At 41.3% G+C, this 20831-nt stretch overlaps 1 protein-coding gene across 1 annotated transcript in view; it reads right to left on the bottom strand.

The window, feature by feature from the left end:
• Nucleotides 1-20831, bottom strand: part of EXOC4 (exocyst complex component 4) — a 261581-nt gene that overhangs the window by 157780 nt on the left and 82970 nt on the right. Inside the window, exon 10 of the mRNA XM_072147478.1 lies at nt 5539-5629. Coding sequence (XP_072003579.1) covers nt 5539-5629 — 91 coding nt within the window. The remainder of the gene's footprint in view (nt 1-5538; nt 5630-20831) is intronic.

Raw genomic sequence — 20831 nt, 5'->3', positions numbered from 1 at the left:
ACTGGAGTTATATATGGTACTGAGGGGTATTGGAGAGTTTCGTGGGGAGGGGAAAAATAGGGAAAAGGGGGAAAAGAAAAATAAATGCATAGGGAAACCGATATCTTAGGTTTTGGCAATTGTCATATAAATGTGAAAAAATTGCACCCACAGTTCTAAGAACCATGCTAACCTAGCAAAATGAGAGGATGCATAAAAAGCCATGCCAACACAAGACAGACATTCTGAAAATGTTATTTATAAAGTTATTTGAGTGCTATAACTATCTACTTGAAAAGCAAAGAATTTAGAACTTTGAAAATTGAATACCTTAAGGCAGTGGTGGCGAATCTATGGCACGGGTGCCAGAGGTGGCACTCAGAGCCCTTTCTGCGGGCACCCAGGCCATCGCAGCATTACAGTGTTCGCCAAACACTGAATCTTCCTGCAGTCCCAGGCAAGAGATGCTGCTCTCAGCACTATTTTAAAGTGACACTTTATTGGCTGTTTGGAACTTCGGGAAAAGTGAGAAGGTTTTGACAGAACTGCATTATCTTTGGAGGTTCTCCTGGTGGACCAACCATTCTTTCTTTTTAGAGAACCTGGAGAAAAGCTACTATGATAGTATGAATTTGCCCCCCTTCTATCAACTGTATTTGTGGCCTCAGGTGGCCGATACAATTAAAAGATGTGGAAGAACAGGTAGCAATAAGTTACTTCTTAAAATTCCATGTTGGCACTTTACGGTAAATAAGTGGATTTTGGTTGTAGTTTTGGCACTCAGTCTCTAAAAGGTTCGCCATCACTGCCTTAAGGGGTTAAAGTGGAGAAGGGCAATGGATTAATGCTGCAGATTATTTTTTTCAATTTCACTACTTAGAAAACTTTGATGTGAAAAATGACAAAAAGTGTATTATTTTCACATTTTAGTCATGTGTCTTCTAATTCTACAGAGATAATACATTTGATTAATACAACTATACAATCAAGTTAAAGTCTTGCATGTCAAGAAAAAAAAAAGCAAAAATTGTTATGACATGTAAAATTATTCCAAAGAAAGGGCATAACCGAACTGCAAAATTTGACCTGGGCATTCAGACACCAAAGAGCCTTGGTCAAGTAAGGGTTAAAAGGATAACAGATAGATTGCATAAAGCCTGTAAAACGTACATTAATAATAATTAGTAATAGTATTATAACCTAAATTTTACAGTAAAAATCATGCTAAAAATTAATATAACATCACAAGTCGTAACTTCATTAAATGTCCTAAAATATCCGGGCGTTTCTTTTATTTAAAAAACTGTAAACATATGACTATGTTTGATGTGATGCTTCCACTTGAGTTATGGGACTGCACACCTACTGTACATCTCTCTGTGGGTTTATGTTACTGAATTAAGCACTGATAGAAACAATGCTTTTAACAGATTGGTTCTGGTTATGGGTAAACTGAACATTTAAGTAGTTCATCAATGTTTACCAAAAACTTTGTTGAAACTTTGAAAGGACTGACCTCCTGTCAGCATCTCTCTATTACTCACACCAAGTTGGCGACTGCCTCATTGTTCAAAATGAGGAGAAATTAAATTTAATTTCACCTTTCCAGCTCAACCTCTGACCGCGCTCCAACTCTATCAGATCAAAATAGAAGCTTAATCATCTCTCCATCTCTTTTGGTCTCTCCATCCCTCTCTGCGTTGACCTGAATAGCACCAACAGCACGCTGCAGCTAAATTGTCCTCTGAAAATGTGTTGTTCAGATCAATGTAAGAAATTCACAGCACAGTACCTACAGTAATAAATGCACTATGGCAGCAGAAAACATCCATCAAAACTTAGGTTTCTCAAATTTTTCATTTTTTAATAATAAAATAGACATGTTCCAGCTGAATTTCATTACCTAAATTACCACATATACTCAGGTATAAGCCAACCGGAGTAAACAAGCTGGGAAAACCTATTGACTCAAGTGTAAGCGGAGGGTGGGAAATGTATTGGTCACAGCCTTCACCCAGTATATAGCTAGCCAACCACCTGCCCCCAAGTATAGAACCAGCCAGCCCCCTGCCCCCCAGTATAATATAGTCAGCCACACAGCCACCAGTATATAGCCAGCTAGCCCACTGTACAAAACCAGCCACGGCCCCCCAGTAAATAGGAAGGACTCTGACCCCAAGCATATAGCCAGCCAGTCCGTGCCCTGTATATAGCCAGCCCCCTGTATATAGCCAGCACGTCCTCTGTATGTGGCCAGACAGCACGTCCTCTGTATGTGGCCAGCGAGCCCGTCTCCTGTATATGGCCAGCGAGCCCGTCCCCTGTATGTAGCCAGCGAGCCCGTCCCCTGTATGTAGCCAGCCAGCCCGTCCCCTGTATGTAGCCAGCCAGCCCGTCCCCTGTATGTAGCCAGCCAGCCCGTCCCCTGTATGTAGCCAGCCAGCCCGTCCCCTGTATGTAGCCAGCCAGCCCGTCCCCTGTATGTAGCCAGCCAGCCCGTCCCCTGTATGTAGCCAGCCAGCCCGTCCCCTGTATGTAGCCAGCCAGCACGTCCCCTGTATGTAGCCAGCCAGCACGTCCCCTGTATGTAGCCAGCCAGCACGTCCCCTGTATGTAGCCAGCCAGCACGTCCCCTGTATGTAGCCAGCCAGCACGTCCCCTGTATGTAGCCAGCCAGCACGTCCCCTGTATGTAGCCAGACAGCACGTCCCCTGTATGTAGCCAGACAGCACGTCCCCTGTATGTAGCCAGACAGCACGTCCCCTGTATGTAGCCAGACAGCACGTCCCCTGTATGTAGCCAGACAGCACGTCCCCTGTATGTAGCCAGACAGCACGTCCCCTGTATGTAGCCAGACAGCACGTCCCCTGTATGTAGCCAGACAGCACGTCCTCTGTATGTAGCCAGACAGCACGTCCTCTGTATGTAGCCAGACAGCACGTCCTCTGTATGTAGCCAGACAGCACGTCCTCTGTATGTAGCCAGCCCATCCCAAGTATATAGCCAGACAGCCCCAGTATATAGCCAGACAGCCCCAGTATATAGCCAGACAGCCCCAGTATATAGCCAGACAGTCCCCAGTATATAGCCAGACAGTCCCCAGTATATAACCAGCCCTGAGTACATAGCCGTCCCTTGTATATGGCCAGTCAGCCCGTCCCCTGTATATGGCCAGTCAGCCCGTCCCCTGTATATGGCCAACCCTCTGTTCCCAGTATATAGTCAGTCAGCTGGTCCCCTTTATATAGCCAGTCAGCCCCAGTATATAGTCAGCCAGCCCCAGTATATAGTCAGCCAGCACCCTGCCTAGCACATAAAAATAAACTCTGTACTCACCTTTCTGCGCTTTCCACTACTTGATCCAGTCCCACACACGCTGTCCACGCACAGAGTATGATGTCAGCCCCTTGCCAATATCAGTCTGTGCACTACTAGCGCCCACGGACCTTGCAGGAATCAAGAAGAGGACTTGCTTCGGGGGGGAGGGGAGTGGGAAAGGTGAGTACAGAGTTTATTTATTTTTAGATGCCCAAGTATAATCCTTATACTCCAGTATATATGGTAATTGAAAGAAGAGTCATTGTGACAGCCATCAATTTGTGGTGTCCCCCTTTCGGACCACCTCAAGAATTAAAAGCAGAGAAGCCATGAAGTTTGTTCTAATGAAAGAGAACTGTTCACCAAATACATGGAAAGTTAATCATTTAAATAGCGAGTATGGTTAGGCTAAGTTCACACTACCGTTCAAACCTCTGTTCCTTACCTCTGTAAAAAAAAATAAATAATAAATTAAAAAAAGATAAAAACAACAGAAGTTTAACATATCAGTTAAAAATCCCATTATAATGAATATAAATTTTATGTCATCTGTTATAATCAGCAAACATCCGTTATCCATGCAGCAGCCACCATAATTTTTCCAAAATACTGGTTACCTACCTAAACGGAAAATAACAGATGACATAAAATTTTAATTTTTAATGGAGGTAAAGAACGAAAGTTTGAATGTAAACTTTTGAACTGTGATTCTTTCCCTTAAAAACTTAAAGGACACCTGTCATCAGGTCTCTGCCACTAGTCCTGTCACCTCTACCTGTTGGAGCAGCTCACAAGGATCCCATCCCAGCCTTTATCTAGTTATTTCATACATTATTCATTGTAAAATCATCTATTCTTTATCATGTAAATGAGGCTGGTCACATGGTCAGAGGCAGTGATGTCACCCCTGTTACCCCTCCCCTCTCCTCCCCCTGCTCATGTCTGTGTGTAATGTATAGTAAAGCATGGCTAGTGTGTGTGCTGTATCTGCTGACATGCTGCATCCTCCTAATATACAGGTGAGAGACACAGACATCAGCTACACATGAATCTGACATGTTCTGCTGTAACATGGCTGCCTGGAGCTGCTGTATCTCTCCTAAACACACAGACATGCACACACAGGCTTCAGGGGGCGTGGCCACCAGCACCAGGAAGCACATCATTATACAGCCTCACACCATTATACAGGCTGTCAGTCAAGCACTGGGGGTGTGGCTGTGCCTCCCACTCATGAATAGAGTGGACAGCTTGAATATGCTAATGCTTCATTGGACATTTCACAGGTCATTTGCATACAGCTTTAGGACCTCATTGCTTAGGTTTACAGGCATGTAGAGGGACAATGAAGGGATAGAGGCAATGCTCTCTAATGGCAGTTTATGAAAATATATTTAGTTTAGGGGGGTTATTTTGCATGACGGGTTCTCTTTAAATAGCTGCTCCCAGTTGATCTCCTGGATTTGGTTCTACAAGATGCTTTTATAGTATTGAAAAGAAGCATCATCTTCCTGGCAAACTCACACATTCTGTTTGTTTTTTTGTTTTCTGTACAACCTTTCAATTTATACATAGTGATCACTGGTGCTGAAAACAGAACGTGACTGACAAAGTAATGTTCGATCACAAATAAAGCGGATTACTTTTTTCATATACTGTATGTAGTATCACTAACATGTGACTGAGTTGTTACAGTAAGGCCTCTTCCACATGAATGTTTGATTTCTCCAGTCGTGTATTTCTGAGCCATATGAATCCGAGTATATGTGACGTTTTTCATCCACATGTGCATTTATGTCACTGTATCTGTACTGTATCTGTATAACATACAGTGGACTGGCAAATGATGGCTGGTTGATTGTTGGTTGACAGAATGCACCTCCCACTGGTTCCTGTCTCCATGGATACTGCACACTGCAACATGCATCTTATACGTTCCCATAGGCTCCTGTGGGGCGTATGGAATAGAAATACTGGAGAAAATATGACACGCTCTACAGTTTTTTACGTCTTGCTCACAGTACGCTGTGGTACAATGGACTTTACGGCCATTTAAATGGATTGCCGTATTACCAATTAAAAAGGGCAATATGGGTGTATACTACCTGAATGAAAAGTACGGGTAGCATATGGTTGTTTTCAAACGTTCTTCCGAAAGAGGACTAAAATGGACAAACTTTTTTCATCTCCTGAACAACAAACATGGTATAAAACACATAATCACATTGGATGCCATCTTACTTGAGCAAAGGGTGGAATATGATTGTAATGTTCCTGGCCCCTGGTTTGCAGACGAACCTTGAACCGCCCCCAATTAAATTGTCATGACCACCTATGATTAGGAGAAAAAAGAATGATAGAATTAAGAAGAATACTGTGTTAAGTGAGATTATCTGAGCCTAAAGTGTACTATGGCAATGATAAATATACCTAGAAGCCAGCAGAAGAGAAAATTAGTGACAATTTACATTTTCTCATTTACAGTGGAATTTAAAGGACATCAGTTTACCGATTAGACTAGTTTTCAGGACTTCTTTTATTATAATAGTATTCACCAGAATTTCAGTGTACAACTTGTCTTCTAATTTATTCACCTGTTACTCTACAAGTCCTACCTGGTCTCTGACGTCACCTGTTCTATGCACTGTGGACAGGCGGGAAATGATGTGCCTCAGAGCGCCTCTTCTAATTTATTCACTCCTTCGTTACTCTACAAGTCCCGCCTGTCCACAGTGCATTGAGCAGGCGACATCAGGGACCAGGCAAGACTTGTAGAATAACGGGAGAGTGAATAAATTAAAAGACTAGTTGCTATGAGGAGCTTCGCTGATGTAGCCAATGTGCCCCAGATGGATTACCATCATTTTTATAACTATATATTGCTGAAATTGCGGCATATAGAGTTATACTATAAGAAGTCCTGAGAAGAATAGTGCCTTAGTAAAACTAATGGTAACTGTACTTTACAAAGGAACTTTCACCACCCCAAACATCCTAAAGTGAACAAACCAACATGTAGACACTTGCATCACGATTCAGGGGCACTTAGAATTTTCCTCTTAGCCTCCGTTCCTCAGATATGAGCCTGTATTCACTGTGCTGTATTGTCAGATAGGAGGAGCTGCAGCACGGGTGGGGGTATGTGATTATGCTAACATACTCTGACATCGTCCAATCAGCAGCGGAGGAAGTCAAAGAAGAGATTCCTTTCTATATCTGTGAGTACGCGCCTATCTGCGGCTGCACGCTCCCGCACTGCTGTCTCCTGTCAGCTTACGGCTTTGGGATGGAACACAGCGCACCCGGCAGTGCAGACACAGGATCTAGGGAGCGTGCAGCCACAGATAGGCGCATACTCACAGATACAGAATGGCATACCTTTTCTGGCACCCTCCGCTGCTGATTGGATGGTGTCAGAGAATGTTAGCGTAATCACATACCCCACCCTAAATCATGATGCAAGCGCCTGCATGATGGTATGTTCACTTTAGGATGTTTGGGGTCCTTTAGTAAAAATTACCCTTCTGGAATGCAGTTAACACTGAACAGGGAAGAGTAAGGTCACCTATTCTCAAAATATAAAGCAAAAGTAGGTTATGTCTACCAAAGTATAAGTATATATTACAAAAAGTATATGACATTATCGCCTTTGGATTCATCAATACAGAAATATAGTGATTTAGTACAATTTATTTTTTTTCCATTGGCCCTAACGTGGTGCAAGGAGCCATATGGAATTAGAAAACAATTTACATATGTACTGTAGACCTGCTTCTCATTTGATGATCTACTTTTGGAGTAATGTGCATTAGCAATAACCAATACATATAAGGCATTACAGTGCTACTTTATGGGACAGCAGTTTGGACTGGGCCCATTATGATTAGTAAACACCTATACAGATATATAGTAAAATTATGTTTAGATAATGGTAAATTAAATGAAAACTTTAATGTATGACTGTCAATTAAAAAAATACATAAAAACAAGCAAACAGGCAATAACACCATTGTGATTCAGCCACGACTAAATGTGCCTTTCAATGTCATGGTATTAAAATGTACAACCTCTGGGACTCTCACATAAAAAATCTTTAGCAGATCTTTATACTAAATAATTGGCTGTACTTCAGAAGCCAATTATGATTGGGTCAGCAAAATTCACTTGTCAAAAAACTTATGAGTATCATCGTGCTCCCCCCCTGGAAGATCAGTATGACAGCAGCTAGGGAAATAGAGTTCTTCCATCTAGTTTAATTAGCGAGAAAATGTTTAATATGGTTATAATCTGCTGGTTGAAATCACAAAAGAAACCCCTAAAGACAGACTAAGTAGACTCATTTCATCATAGTACAAGTTCTTTCCACATAGTAAATAGGAGGATGTTCGGTGATTTAAAAACGAAATTTGGACATTCAGCCGTTATAAAACTCGTCAGATTCTGAAAATGAAGTTATACCTTGGGGAGAAAGCAAATCATTGCACTCAAATTAGTGTAGTACTAGTAATTTAGGTGCCCAGAACACCCCATTAACAAGGTTTTCAAACATACCCACCATCAACAGGATCAGAGAATAGTGGTCAGGAAGTGTCCTATGTGAAAAGTGTGCTGATAAGAGTCGGCCTGTGGTAATGAATGCTGAATGAAAGTGGTCAGGCACGGCTCAACACCACGTGCCTGGCCCCCGCTGCCAGAGTGCTTGGGTGGTCATGTCCAAGGACAACATGACCATATTTAGGAGAAATTATTCTACAGTAAACTACAAGTCAGAAAAGTACATTTTTTTCACAAAACATTAGCTGCCTGTGGAGATGTCTAGTGTTGACTTCTTCCTCTGTCCTCATTGAGCTAGGATGATCATTAACATTATGGAGTTGGGAAGAACTATAGGGCAAGCTTTAGTTTTACAAACCGTGAAAACATTATGATACAAGATTTGTCGGAATGCACAAATATGCAAGCTCTTTTGTGTTTATAGGAGATTAGTTATGTTGCCCAGATAGTTCTTCAAACCATCTCCAACATTTTAAGATTAAAGAGTTTAGAATTTTACAGCAAAACATCAAATTCAAGATCTGGAAAGATTTCATAAGATACAAATCTACCAACAAACCTAGCTTGCTAAAATGAGTAAAGAAATCATCTAAAAACTATGCATTTTTGGACTATGGAAAGGTCTCATTGTGCGTTACAAATATCGCAACATCAATATTGCCAAGAACATATTTCATTTAATTTCAAGTGAAGGGAGAGGAGATAAGTTATGAGACACAATTTACAGAACTGATTGCATACGACAGACAGAAAAAAAAATGACTCCAGCCCAAACATTAGTATATTGACTGCTTGTCGGGTGGAATCCATTGCCCCTAAGTAATTATTGCTGCCAAGGCTCATACAGTTATTAGGCATCTTCAAACTTTGCGCACATTCCAACTGGATAATTTAAATGTAAATGAGGAGTGAAATGCTCAAACAAAATCTGTACTTTGCTCCCAAGGTGAAGGCAATTTTCAATTTTGCTCCCTGCATCAAAGAAAATTAATATTTTGGAAACATACATATTTGAAGCACTGTGTTCTTAAAAAAAGATAAAGTGCACATTTAAAGCAAGAACACAATTTTATAGCATCATTCCAACATATTCTAAATTTTCATGCTTTATTATTTTAAGTGTTCCCAGCCTTTTGATCACAGAGTAGGTTTTTGTATAATAAAATTAAAAAAGGGAAAAATATACAATTTCTTAAATTACATAGCAGAAAACACCAGTTTTCGTAACATTTAAATAAATCACAAGTAGACGGGTAGAAAGTTGAAAATCTGTAACATTTCACATATAAAAACCGATCTACCGAATATACTCGTGTATAAGCCTAGTGATGAAAAAACCTATGCACGAGTCAACTTTAAAAAAAAAAAAAAAACCTTAAATACTCACCCTCCGGCACCCCGATGCTGGGCGCGGCTTCTCTATTCTGCATTAGCTGGCAGGGATGCACCCATGCGCTGTGCACGCTGTGATGCGATATTTGCTGCTGATGACGTCACAGTGTGCGGCGGCCAGCAGATTGCGTGGGTGCATCTCTGCAAGCTGTTACAGCAGAGAGAAGAAGAGGAGTCACAGTGACAGGAGCATCAAGGTGCTGTGCCGAGCATCAGGACCGCCCGAAGGTGAGTATGTAAGTGTTTTTTTATGTGCTTGGCAAACTGCGGCCTGGCTGTACACTTAAGGGGGCTGGCAGGCTGTATACTACTGGGGGCTGGCTGGCTATATACTACTGGGTTCTGGCTGGCTATATACTACTGGGTTCTGGCTGGCTATATACTACTGGGTTCTGGCTGGCTATATACTACTGGGTTCTGGCTGGCTATATACTACTGGGTTCTGGCTGGCTATATACTACTGGGTTCTGGCTGGCTATATACTACTGGGTTCTGGCTGGCTATATAATACTGGGTTCTGGCTGGCTATATAATACTGGGGGCTGGCTGGCTATATAATACTGGGGGCTGGCTGGCTATATAATACTGGGGGCTGTCTGGCTATATAATACTGGGGGCTGGCTGGCTATATACTGGGAGGCTGTGACCAATGCATTTACCACCCTTGGCTAAAACTCGAGTCAATAGGTTTTCCCAGTTTTGGTGGTAAAATTAGGGGTATCGGCTTATACTCGAGTATATACGGTAAGTAAATAGTATGTGTACAGTGTTTTTGTGCTTTATGGTAACAGCTAAACTAATTCTAAAATGGCCAAACATGGGCTAAATAACTAACTCTTGTTTTTAGTCACAAGTCTCAATGGCACTGTAGCAAATGAATAGCTTTCCATTAATTTATGGTGGTGGTGGGGATTAATAGGATTTTTTTTTAATCTGTTGCTATTCGTTGTGCAGTATTAAAGGAAATTTACCATTCCTAAAAAAAGTTAAAAAAAACCCTACAGATACTCACCTTCCCTATTCTTGATCTGTATTCCGGCATTTGTCTTCTCTAATCACACCGGGATTACCAAGAAAAAAAGACTTATAATTAGCAGACAGGAGCGTGGGGACGAATTGTCCGGTGCTCCAGGGTGCTAATTATGCACAACCCATGTGTGACGTAACCTCCCTATCCAACATGGGAGAGGGAGCCATCTATCATGGAAAAGGCATGAATTAACGCCTCTCAAATGACATCACCTGCAGGGATCTTGACACACTGGGATCACCTAGAAGATGAAGACTTATAATTAAGATTCATAATTTATAAGAGTAAAACTTATAATTAGCAATCCGGAGCACAGGGTTGCGTGAATAATTAGCAGCCCAGTGCACCATAAATTGTGTCCCTGCGCTCCAGGCTGGTTTTCATATCGTTTTTTTTTTTCTAGGTGATCCTGGTTTGTCAAGATCAGAGAAGACGCCAGGATCAGGATAAAGAGGGGACAGGTGAATGTATCGGTTTTCTTTAATTGTGAGTGGTAGATTTCCTTTAATTGAAGAGGACCTGTTGTCAAGTACACAGTGAGGCTCAAGTATCATAAGTCTTGATTTGTGCATGTTTTTTTTTTTTTTTTTGCTTTTCTACTGGTCTCCATCTTAATGTTTTTTCCTTATTGAGACATGTACCGATTGCTCTTAGAGACTATCTGTGACTTTTTTTTTTTAAATGTTAAATGTGACTTTTTAAAAAAAGTTGTACCTTTCACATCTGGATATAGGCGATAACTGGGGGAATACTGAAAAAAAAATTAAAGATAAGGCCAAGCAAAAAGTTTAATACGTCAACCTAAGTGTATTTCTTGTAATTGTAGCTGTGCAACTGATGGCCTACTCGATGGTAAGCCTTTGGCCAATAAGAGTTTATTTGTGAATCATCTTACCCCTTAACCTTTTATTTTCTGAGGAGGGTTATCTCTGAATGCAGTATAAATAAAAAGTTACCACAAACTTTTGTTTACCATATCTTATAATAGGAAAAAAAATATGAAAAATAAAAGAAGCGAAGGTATGTCATTCAGTATTTTGTACTTAATAACTATGAATGTACACAAAGGAAAATGTGATATAAAAAAACCTCAAGTCTGTAAAATATTATAGTAAGCCCAGTGGTTTAGATAAAAGTTGTATAAATAAAAATGATCTCTCATTACCACTGGTGATGTATTCAGTGGTTATTATATGCCACGATGCTAGGACTCACAGGTATGACTAAGCTGCCGTCTGCCTAGTCACATACAGAGTTATAAGAATGCCTTATAGGTGAATGTAAGGCCGGCAGAAAGCCTGGCAATGTGCATACATCAAGGGGAAATTACGGCGGCATACACAAATGTCCTCATTAAATCTCTCTCTCTGTGAAACAACACTGCTAAACTTGTACAGGCTCAACAAGCTATCACAGAAGCATCAAAGACGCTTTACTTTGAAGCTGGTTCAGAACATGCGACCATGGCTGGTGTTATGACCCTACATGAAGACAATCTTCATCTCAAAGCAATCTACGGTTATAATGGCTGCTGCTTTGATAACAATTCGGGATCAGAGAGCTGAGGCTCGTTGCTCTTTAGAGTCTGTACATCGTGTCTGAGAATAACTGTGCGCTCTCTAGTTTAGAAACTAGTCTGCGTTCTCCCAGACATGGGCAAAAGATCAAAACCAAAAGACCGGCCAAAACAGCAATGGCTAACCTTATTTTACCTCACAATGACATTTAACAACTGACTTTATCCAAACGCAAAGTTTTGTCACAATTAAATCACCTCGCTGCTTAATATTCTGTACTGGGTTACAGGAAGATACTTCCTTCATCTAGAAAAAAGAACTAAGGATATAGTTCAATTGTAATCCACACATAAAGAAGGATGTGCTGAGGGAGCAGAGGGAGGGTGAGGTGTGCTCCTACACAGTGTAACAGCCTGTGAAGCTACAGTGTGGAAGGGCTCTGGTAATGCACCCCCAGAGCCCTTCTGCCTTATTAGCAGTATTTTATCACAATGGATTTTCATGGTAGATTTCCTTTGAACAGCGGATATCTCTGGTTCTCTGTCACCTCGAAACACATACTATATTAAAAGAGAGAGGACACATAATAATAATAAAAGGGGAGATTCTTTAACATTAAACCAGAATTGTGTTTCTAGGTGCAATGGTTCAGGAAATTTAGCTGTTTCATATAAGTGTCAGCTGAAGGGAGAATGCAAAAGACACTGGGGCACATTTAAGGGTCCGCAGCCACGAATCCGTCGGGTTTTTCCCGAATATTTCCGCTTTGCGCTGTATTTCACGGGATTGTGGCACATGCAATCGATTTTTGGCGCAATCGCGCCGACTTTCGCGCGACAGAAATCGGGGGGCCTGGCCACCGGACAACCTGAAGGATTCGGAAAAACCGCAGAATTTAAAAAGCCATTTGTGTCGCAAGATCAAGCACTCACATACACCAGAAAAAAAGCAGGTGAACTCCAGCGGACCTCGGCGCAGCAGCGACACCTGGTGAATATCGGCGCACGGACCTTAGTGAATCCCGGCAGAACCCGAATCAGCGCCGGAGAACCCGCCGCTGGATCGCGACTGGACCGGGTAAGTAAATGTGCCCCACTGTGTAGGAGTACATGTACCTTCTACATCTGTCTCTAAACCTGGGAAAGGGTGATGGATTATCCCTGTATATATTTATAACAAATTTTGGTAACTGTTTATACAATTTTACCCATTGTAAAAGATGCTATGGTATGTAAAGCAGTTCCAAAGATATCATAATTTAATGAAGAGCAGGGCAGAACATGATGATGGGGGACAGGCAGTGACTTAGGGTCTCAGAGCAACAGATGAGTGGCCATGTCTGCTTGGGTAGTTGTTATCCACTTTTTTGTAAAATATATCATCACTGGTTTACATAGGTGATGCTGGTTGGTTCTGGGAAAGATAGAAAGATGCAAAGGAGTGCACTGAAAATGTAATTTGCAAAAAGAAAAACACTTAATTTTCTCTAAAATGACAAAAGAAAATATGGGTCTGGAAAGCTTTTAAGGGGAACCAGCGTTTTTATTAACCCACTCCAAATAAATGCCTTTATGCCTAAATGGTTCCTCTCCACGGCTGCAATGTTGGAAAATAAGTGTGTAAACTTATATATAACTCACCTGAAGTGAGTCCTGCATATTAAATTTTACTTGCATTGCCCTGGCTGCTTTTTCCTGATCGACAGGTCTCGCTGCTAGGACATGCTGCTGTATGGACCTAATACTTAGGGAACGTCTTCCGATTTTCAACTACAGGCATATACAGCTCTGTTTACTTATTAGAAGTAGGTAGAAAATGCTGTGTCAGTTGTTACACAGCACCTAAAACAAGGGGCATTGAACTGGTGCCACAACCAACACGTAGAAGAAATTGGAATCGTATACTCCTACAAAGGGAACTAAAGTGGATGTTCACTTTAAACACAGTAACACCTTATAGCTTAAATGAACAACATAGCTTTAATTGCTTTATAATAAATGCTGATGATATGTTTGCGTGATAATGCTCAGACCAATTTGTTGATTGATGTGACAGGTTTTATTGTCAGTGAAAGACGCCTCATTTTTATGTGAAATGTTTGCTATGCGAATAAGCTTTTGTTATTCCCTGTTTTGATCATCATCCGAATATTATCCTGGCCTTCATGATCTTTCTAAAATCATTAGCCAGGAGAACTATGGGTTACCATTAACATACCTTTTGTTGTAGATACAATATACTATATGCTCCCCAATACGACGGCCCAATGTGGAGGCAGATTTGTTTATAGAAACTTACGTGTCAGCGTGTCCTAAAAAAGTAACCAACTACCCCTGGAACTGCTTACAATATAGTGCGCATGCGTCAGTGCTCTTAACTGTGAACCTCACACCGCTGAGCGGGATCTTGCGCTGTATGGCTCACATCAGAGCTGACAGCTTCTAAGCCAGTGTACGGGCAGAGGAGTCTTCACTACATGGCAGGTATGACCAGTGATCTTACACCTTTAAAGTTTAGTGATCCTCTGCTCTTAATGTATAAGTTCATTGATAAATCTCACCGACTGGTCCTTTGTATATTTGTTATGTTACAGCCCTCTAAAGAGTCTAAGTTGATGAAATGTGTCAGGGCATGCGATTTCTTACTGGTGACTACTAAGATACACTTAAGTGCACTTATGTAAGGGCAGGAGTTCATTGTTCCTTGGGGCAGGGAATAACCCAGGGATATCTAGGGCGATTACCTTTGACGAGTCCTACCATTGTTTAAACCTGGCATACTTATGTGACGTACATCGGGCAAGACCATTCCAGTCTCTATTTGACATCAACTGTATAACCGACATATTCATTTACGACACAGTGGGGCAGATTTATCAAGTGTCTGAGAGTCAGAATATTTCCAGTTGCCCATGGCAACCAATCACAGCTCAGCTTTCATTTTACCAGTGCTCATGAATATTTTAAAGGCGAGCTGTGATTGGTTACCATGGGCAACTGGAAATATTCCGACTTTCAGACACTTGTTAAATCTGCCCCAGTGTGGCAAATATGATTTGAATTCACATTTTAAATTGAGCAATTTTTTAGCAAGGAGCCTCCCTGAGTTTTAGTCTAGCTCTGCTTCAGGCACCTAAATCTTGGGGTGGGTTAGCAGCTTCTGATTTATACTTATACTATCTGGATGCTCAGATGGTGTACGCCTAATGGTGGATTGACATTGACAGAGACAAGGCCTCTGCTGCACTAGCAGGTGCCATAGTGGGTTCCTATGAAGCCCTTACAAATTAAATCTGCTTTATCGATATAAATCTCTATCTAATGTTCCACTCCCTATGCATGCCCTGGAGGTGTGCCGGCACAGTTGTGTCATGCTTTTAAGGTCCAGTTTGGTTCTTTCAGCCTGAAAGTCGAATTTTCAAAGCTGGAGACTCTGATGAACACCCCGGACCTCCCTAAACCACTCACACAGGTATACGCTCTCCTGCAAGAACAAAGGACCAGACCCTTTGATAAAGCATTTGAATGTAGGAGGGTTGACATTCCTGACCTGTCACATCATGACTAGAGGGAAATTGTCCTACTTTACATCTGTGGTGAGTGCAAGGGACTTCCTAATCCAATCAAAATTCCTACACCGGGTATACTTCACCCCTGCAAAACTATTTTGCAAGGGAATAATACCCAATGATTTGTGTTTTCACTGTCAGGCTGAGACTGGATGCTCACTAAATTGTGTCTGGACCTGCTCTAAAATTAGTATCTTCTGGTCAGAAGTCCTGGAATTCCTAAATAGGGATTTTGAATTCTTCCGCTTAATGTCCCCTACAGTATGTCTCTTAGGTATTATGAGTGAAGTCATTAATGGCCACCACGACAACACTTTTCTTTTGGTTTACCCTGTAGAATGCACGCCCCCCTGAAAAGATGGATCCTGCTTGTTAATAGTGCCATCCCCCATTATCTCTTACTCTATACTAATAGGAAATGCTCTCCTGGTCCAGGTGTTGTGTGAATCCTTAAACTGCCTTATAAGTCCCCAGGCCCTCTCCCTCTACAACAAAGGAGATGGTGTATGTTGGTATGGGTGTGAGATTGTCTGTTAGTCTTGTGTCACTGCAGTTTTATGTTATTAACAAGTGGGCTGTCTACAGTACTATGGCCTTTATTGCTGCATGTATGCATACCACATTCATCTATACTGAAAATCTAAAATCCATTAACATATACCCCATGTATTTATCTGATCACATGAAATCACAGCATTTCTCCATGGACTTCTAGATCTCTATACGCCTATACATACATGGGGTAGACTTTGCAATATTACAGGGTAAAGGACTTTAGTCACATAACTTGAAGTACTGAATGGTGAAGAGGGATGGGACATGGGGAGGTGTAGATGGGAGGGGTCGGCTGAGCAGGACAGACTTCCTCTGATGTCAAGTAGTATAACATAAAGTTGATTTTATGAGGATGTTAAGGAAACAATCTTGAGCTAAAATAAGGGTTGCATTTAGTTTATAGGGCTCTATGGGAACCTGCCATTAACTGTATTTGTGAAAAATGTGGTGACAGGTACCCTTTTAAAGTGCTGTACACAATGCTATATTAACTTGTGAGTGAGTTAGGAAGTGGTAGACTGCCTTTTAAACCCATCCAGTGAATAAGAGTAATATTTATTTGTGGATATTCTAATTATTACAGGAAACGGTCACCTGGTAACAAAAAAATGACAGTATGAGGCTAGAAGTATTTTTCATGTTATGCGAAGATGAAAAATAATAGTAATACATTAGACAGTTCATTTACAGGGCTTTTTTAAGTGTTAAGTCCAATACTCCCATAGCTAGCCAAACAGCTGACAATCTAATTTCTAACAGTGGACATAATCAAACCATAAACTGCTGACAAAAAGGGAAATTTGATAATATTACCTTGAAGACAGCATGGGGGAGAAGGATAGATACACAAACGCCAGCAACTGCAATGGTAACTCAACCCTCGACAGACATTAGTAGTTTCAGGAAAACAGCCAAGACTTTAATCACATTTCTTTTCAAACACAGCCAGGGATTTGGAATTGCTGTTATTCCAGGAGATGACCCTAATACAGTGCTTAATCAAAGTCGTTGCCAGCGAGAGAGCATCCTGCAGGCTTTAATAAAAACCAATTTCACAAAAGTCACTATGTCAAAATCATGCTGAACCTGATTAAAAAAATACCTCTATGGGGAGAGGGAAAAAAGCCACCAAAAAGAAAAAAAACACTTTGCATCTATGGACAATAACACAATAATATTGGGGAAATCTCTACAGTAAACAGGTGTTTTATGATTTCATTTGATCAGGGATTTCCCATTACATACGCTAATCACTTGAAATCTATTTCATTGCTTTCCAGAGTCTCAAAACGCTGGCATCAGCTGCATACTAGAGGTCTTGTTAGTGTATATGGAAATTGAGAGAAAAATTACCCTATGCGGAGGTCAACATAACCTGCAAATTCAAAGGTTGCAAGCACAGCAAGGTCAGTCTTGTGTCTCACTGATAAAAAGAGAAATAAGCGCAACTAGTAGACTGGAGAGCCATGTAAAATCATCGAAAAATCCTTGTAGTCTTGGGATGAAATTCTAACCGTTTTAATGGCTAGGAAACTTGTAAATACAACAGAAAAATACTTACATCTGCTTTATGTAAATATGAGGGTTTGTGCTTGTCATATTTCCTCAAATATATGTTCTTATACATTGATTTATAATTGAAGATGAGCTCAGTTTATGGGAGACAAATTGGGAGATAACAATGAGCTATGGTTTAGGTAATCCCATGAGCTAAGCTTAACAAAGGATACACCGTATTGGGTTGTTGACTCAGATGGACAAACCCAATACCTCATGTGTATAAACATATAAACAATTTTAAAAAATACTTAGTATGAAATAAAAGTTTTTATAACTTAGGAAACTTTTTAGAGGAGAAATAAATGTTTTCCGGCTGATCTAAAATGTAGAATTTTCCCGAGGAGAAGCTGTCATTGAAAGAACATCAAAATACTGATCTTGAAGACCTTTTTTTAGACTATGGATTATGGGGAGTATATGAGCCAGGGTTGTCAGACTGAAGATTGTGTGGAGACCCCAATTCATAGCATCATAGATCTCTATGATGCTGGGGGTAACGGCCTTCCTGTGGTTCTCCAATACTGCTCTGGAAAGCTCAGGTTTGAGAGAGGACAACCATTATAATATCTCAATTTTCAATTCAAGTCTTACAGACTCACATACTCCTTTATTTCTTATTTTTATATTTTCGTTTAAATGCAACCTGAAACAAGTCGCCTGCTTTTCTATTGTATGTTTTCTTGACATGATCACATCTAGCTTTTAATGTATACCATTAAAATATAAGTGTTTAACTTTTTCTACTTCTATTCCTTAAAACACGGAGTGTGGAAAACATTTTTTTTATTTGTCTACTCCTTTATTATCTGTCTGGCAACTGCTCAACCATAAACTGCTAGACCAGACAAACTCAACAAGTGGCACAGCTCAGTTCCGAAATATTTGATGCCTAAAATCTCCTAAAATCTTGAGGTGCCATAAGAGTTTGTGCATTAGAGTTTGATGAAATGTTGCATTTTCATTTTTTGAGCAGCTACGCACAATTTCAAGATCGCCATGTGTAATGTATAGCTTGTGTAAGATATTTTGGCAGCATGGTTAAAGAAAAAAGGTTTGGTATATATGTTGGATAACATCATGTTAATAAATATTTCCCAAGGTGAAATGTTGTCAGTTCTCAGTATGTAGGCAACATCTCCCATTTCTGGCGGAATGTTAAAGACAATTCATTGCTTCCAATTTTGTACCAAAGGTTTGGGGAAGATTCTTACCTGTTTGGAAGACATACTTTGAAAAATATGTTGTAAAATAAAACAAGTGTCAGACCTTCTATATTATAGGTAGAGACAATGTGGAGGCTGGCAAAATTGCAAAAGAATGCCAGTGTACCAAGAGTAGCCTAATGCAGGGAACTATCCTCCGAGTTTCAACCGTATAGAGTCACTTGACAGGGTTGTCCTCTCTACCCCTTATTATTCTCACTTGCTATCGCACTGTGCCATGCACACCAGAGATTTGTCTACTGGGATTAATATCTGGAGAGACATGGTCATGTTCCCCTAAGATATTCCTACAAGAATTTTTATGGCTAGGAAATGCATATCTTTGCGGTTAGATGACCCAAACACCTGTACCGACAGAATGTGGAAAGTTCACATTGATCAAACACTCGCTTATAATAATAATAATAATTGCTTTCTTTATATTGCGCACACAGATTACGCAGCATTGCACAGAGTTTGCCAAATTCGTCTCTGTCCCCAATGGGGCTGACAATCTAATCAACCTACCAGTATGTTTTGGAGTGTGGGAGGAAACCGGAGGACCCAGAGCAAACCCATGCAAACACGGAGAGGACCTACAAACTCTTTGCAGATGTTGACCAGTGTTTGAATCCCTGGTTTACAAACATAGGAACTGCCCGGACAAATTCTGTGCCATTTGGGGAATCTGGTGTGATCTACCCACAATAATTAGCTTTCTGTCAGATTTAGGAATTTGCTTTCTAGCCTTCTTTGCCAAATATAACATGCAAGTCTATGTAACTATATGTCAGGTTCGCTAGGGAGATTGCTGGGACTTCTGGTACTTCTGGTGGTACCAGCAGCGTTCTCCGAACCCCGGCGCGTATCCGCGCAAACTCCACCTCTCGTCCTGGGCAGCGGCTGCTAAGATCTCGCGCTGTCTAGGAGTGGCTGGGACTTTGAACCTCTGCTTGGTGCTTGGTTGTTTCTGCACCTTGAGGGGTTAATTCCCAGATGCTGTCCAGCACCTATCAGGTTCTGGAGGTGGAGTTCTGGCTGCATAAATTGCAGCTTCACTAGTCACCAGTGCCAGTGTATGAAAATCCCTTTCTCCACCTGGTTGCTGCTAGTTTGTATTGCTCTGTATCTGTATCTATATTGTTGCTAACTCGGCTAGTTTTGGACTTTGACTCTTGCTTACTGATTCTGCTTTTGACTCCGGCTTGTTTACGATTCTTTTATGTTTTATGTTTGTCAGTCTGTTTGTGTTCCCCTTCCCACACTTACCCAGAATATTTCGAGTCTTCAAGTAGTCGCCCCACGGTTTAGCGTGGGGGGGCTATAGGAAGGGACAGAGGTTGGGGCAAGCTCAGGGCACACTATCCCCTGTCTTTTTGTGTACCAATCCTAACAGAAACACTGGCCACACATAGGTCTGCATCCTGTATCCGACCTGCTACATTCTCTCCTTCCATGGAGCCTTTGTCAGCTGTGGTCGCTCAGGTCCAGACCCTAACTCAGCTTGTTCAGGATCTAGCTTCCCGTCTCCAAATTCAGGAATCTATGCAGGTTCCACGGCAGACATCACCGCAGGATCCACTGCCACCCACGCCTGAACCTAAGGTTCCTCTCCCTGACGTGTTTTTTGGTGACCGTAAGAAATTTTTTTCATTTCGGGAGGGCTGTAAACTTTACTTTTCTTTACGCCCTCGTTCATCGGGCACAGAGATTCAAAGGGTGGGCGTGGTAATTTCCCTGTTGCGTGGGGATCCGCAAAATTGGGCTTTTTCTCTCCCACCTGACTCTCCATCCCGTTCTTCTCTTGACGCTTTTTTTTCTGCTTTAGGCCAGATTTATGACGAACCTGACCGGCGAGCACTTGCAGTTTCCCACCTTAGATCTCTGTGTCAGGGAAAACGGACAGCAGAAGATTATTGTGCCCAGTTCAGACAGTATGTGACTGACTCTCAATGGAATGACTGCGCCCTAAAAGACCAATTTATGTCCGGACTGTCAGACAGAGTACAGGACTTAGTCTTAGCTTATGCCGAGCCTCAGACATTAGATGATGCTATGACTCTGGTCATCCGAGTTGATCGTCGCCTAAGATCCAGGCGATCACCTCGGGTGTCCTCGGACTGTCAGCCAGCGGCCAGTCTGTCTCCAGGTAGTCC

Source organism: Engystomops pustulosus, chromosome 4 (assembly GCF_040894005.1).
Source record: "Engystomops pustulosus chromosome 4, aEngPut4.maternal, whole genome shotgun sequence".
Classification (NCBI taxonomy): domain Eukaryota; kingdom Metazoa; phylum Chordata; class Amphibia; order Anura; family Leptodactylidae; genus Engystomops; species Engystomops pustulosus.
Note: the sequence above shows the minus strand (reverse complement) of the source record. Positions and strands in the feature narration are given on the sequence as shown.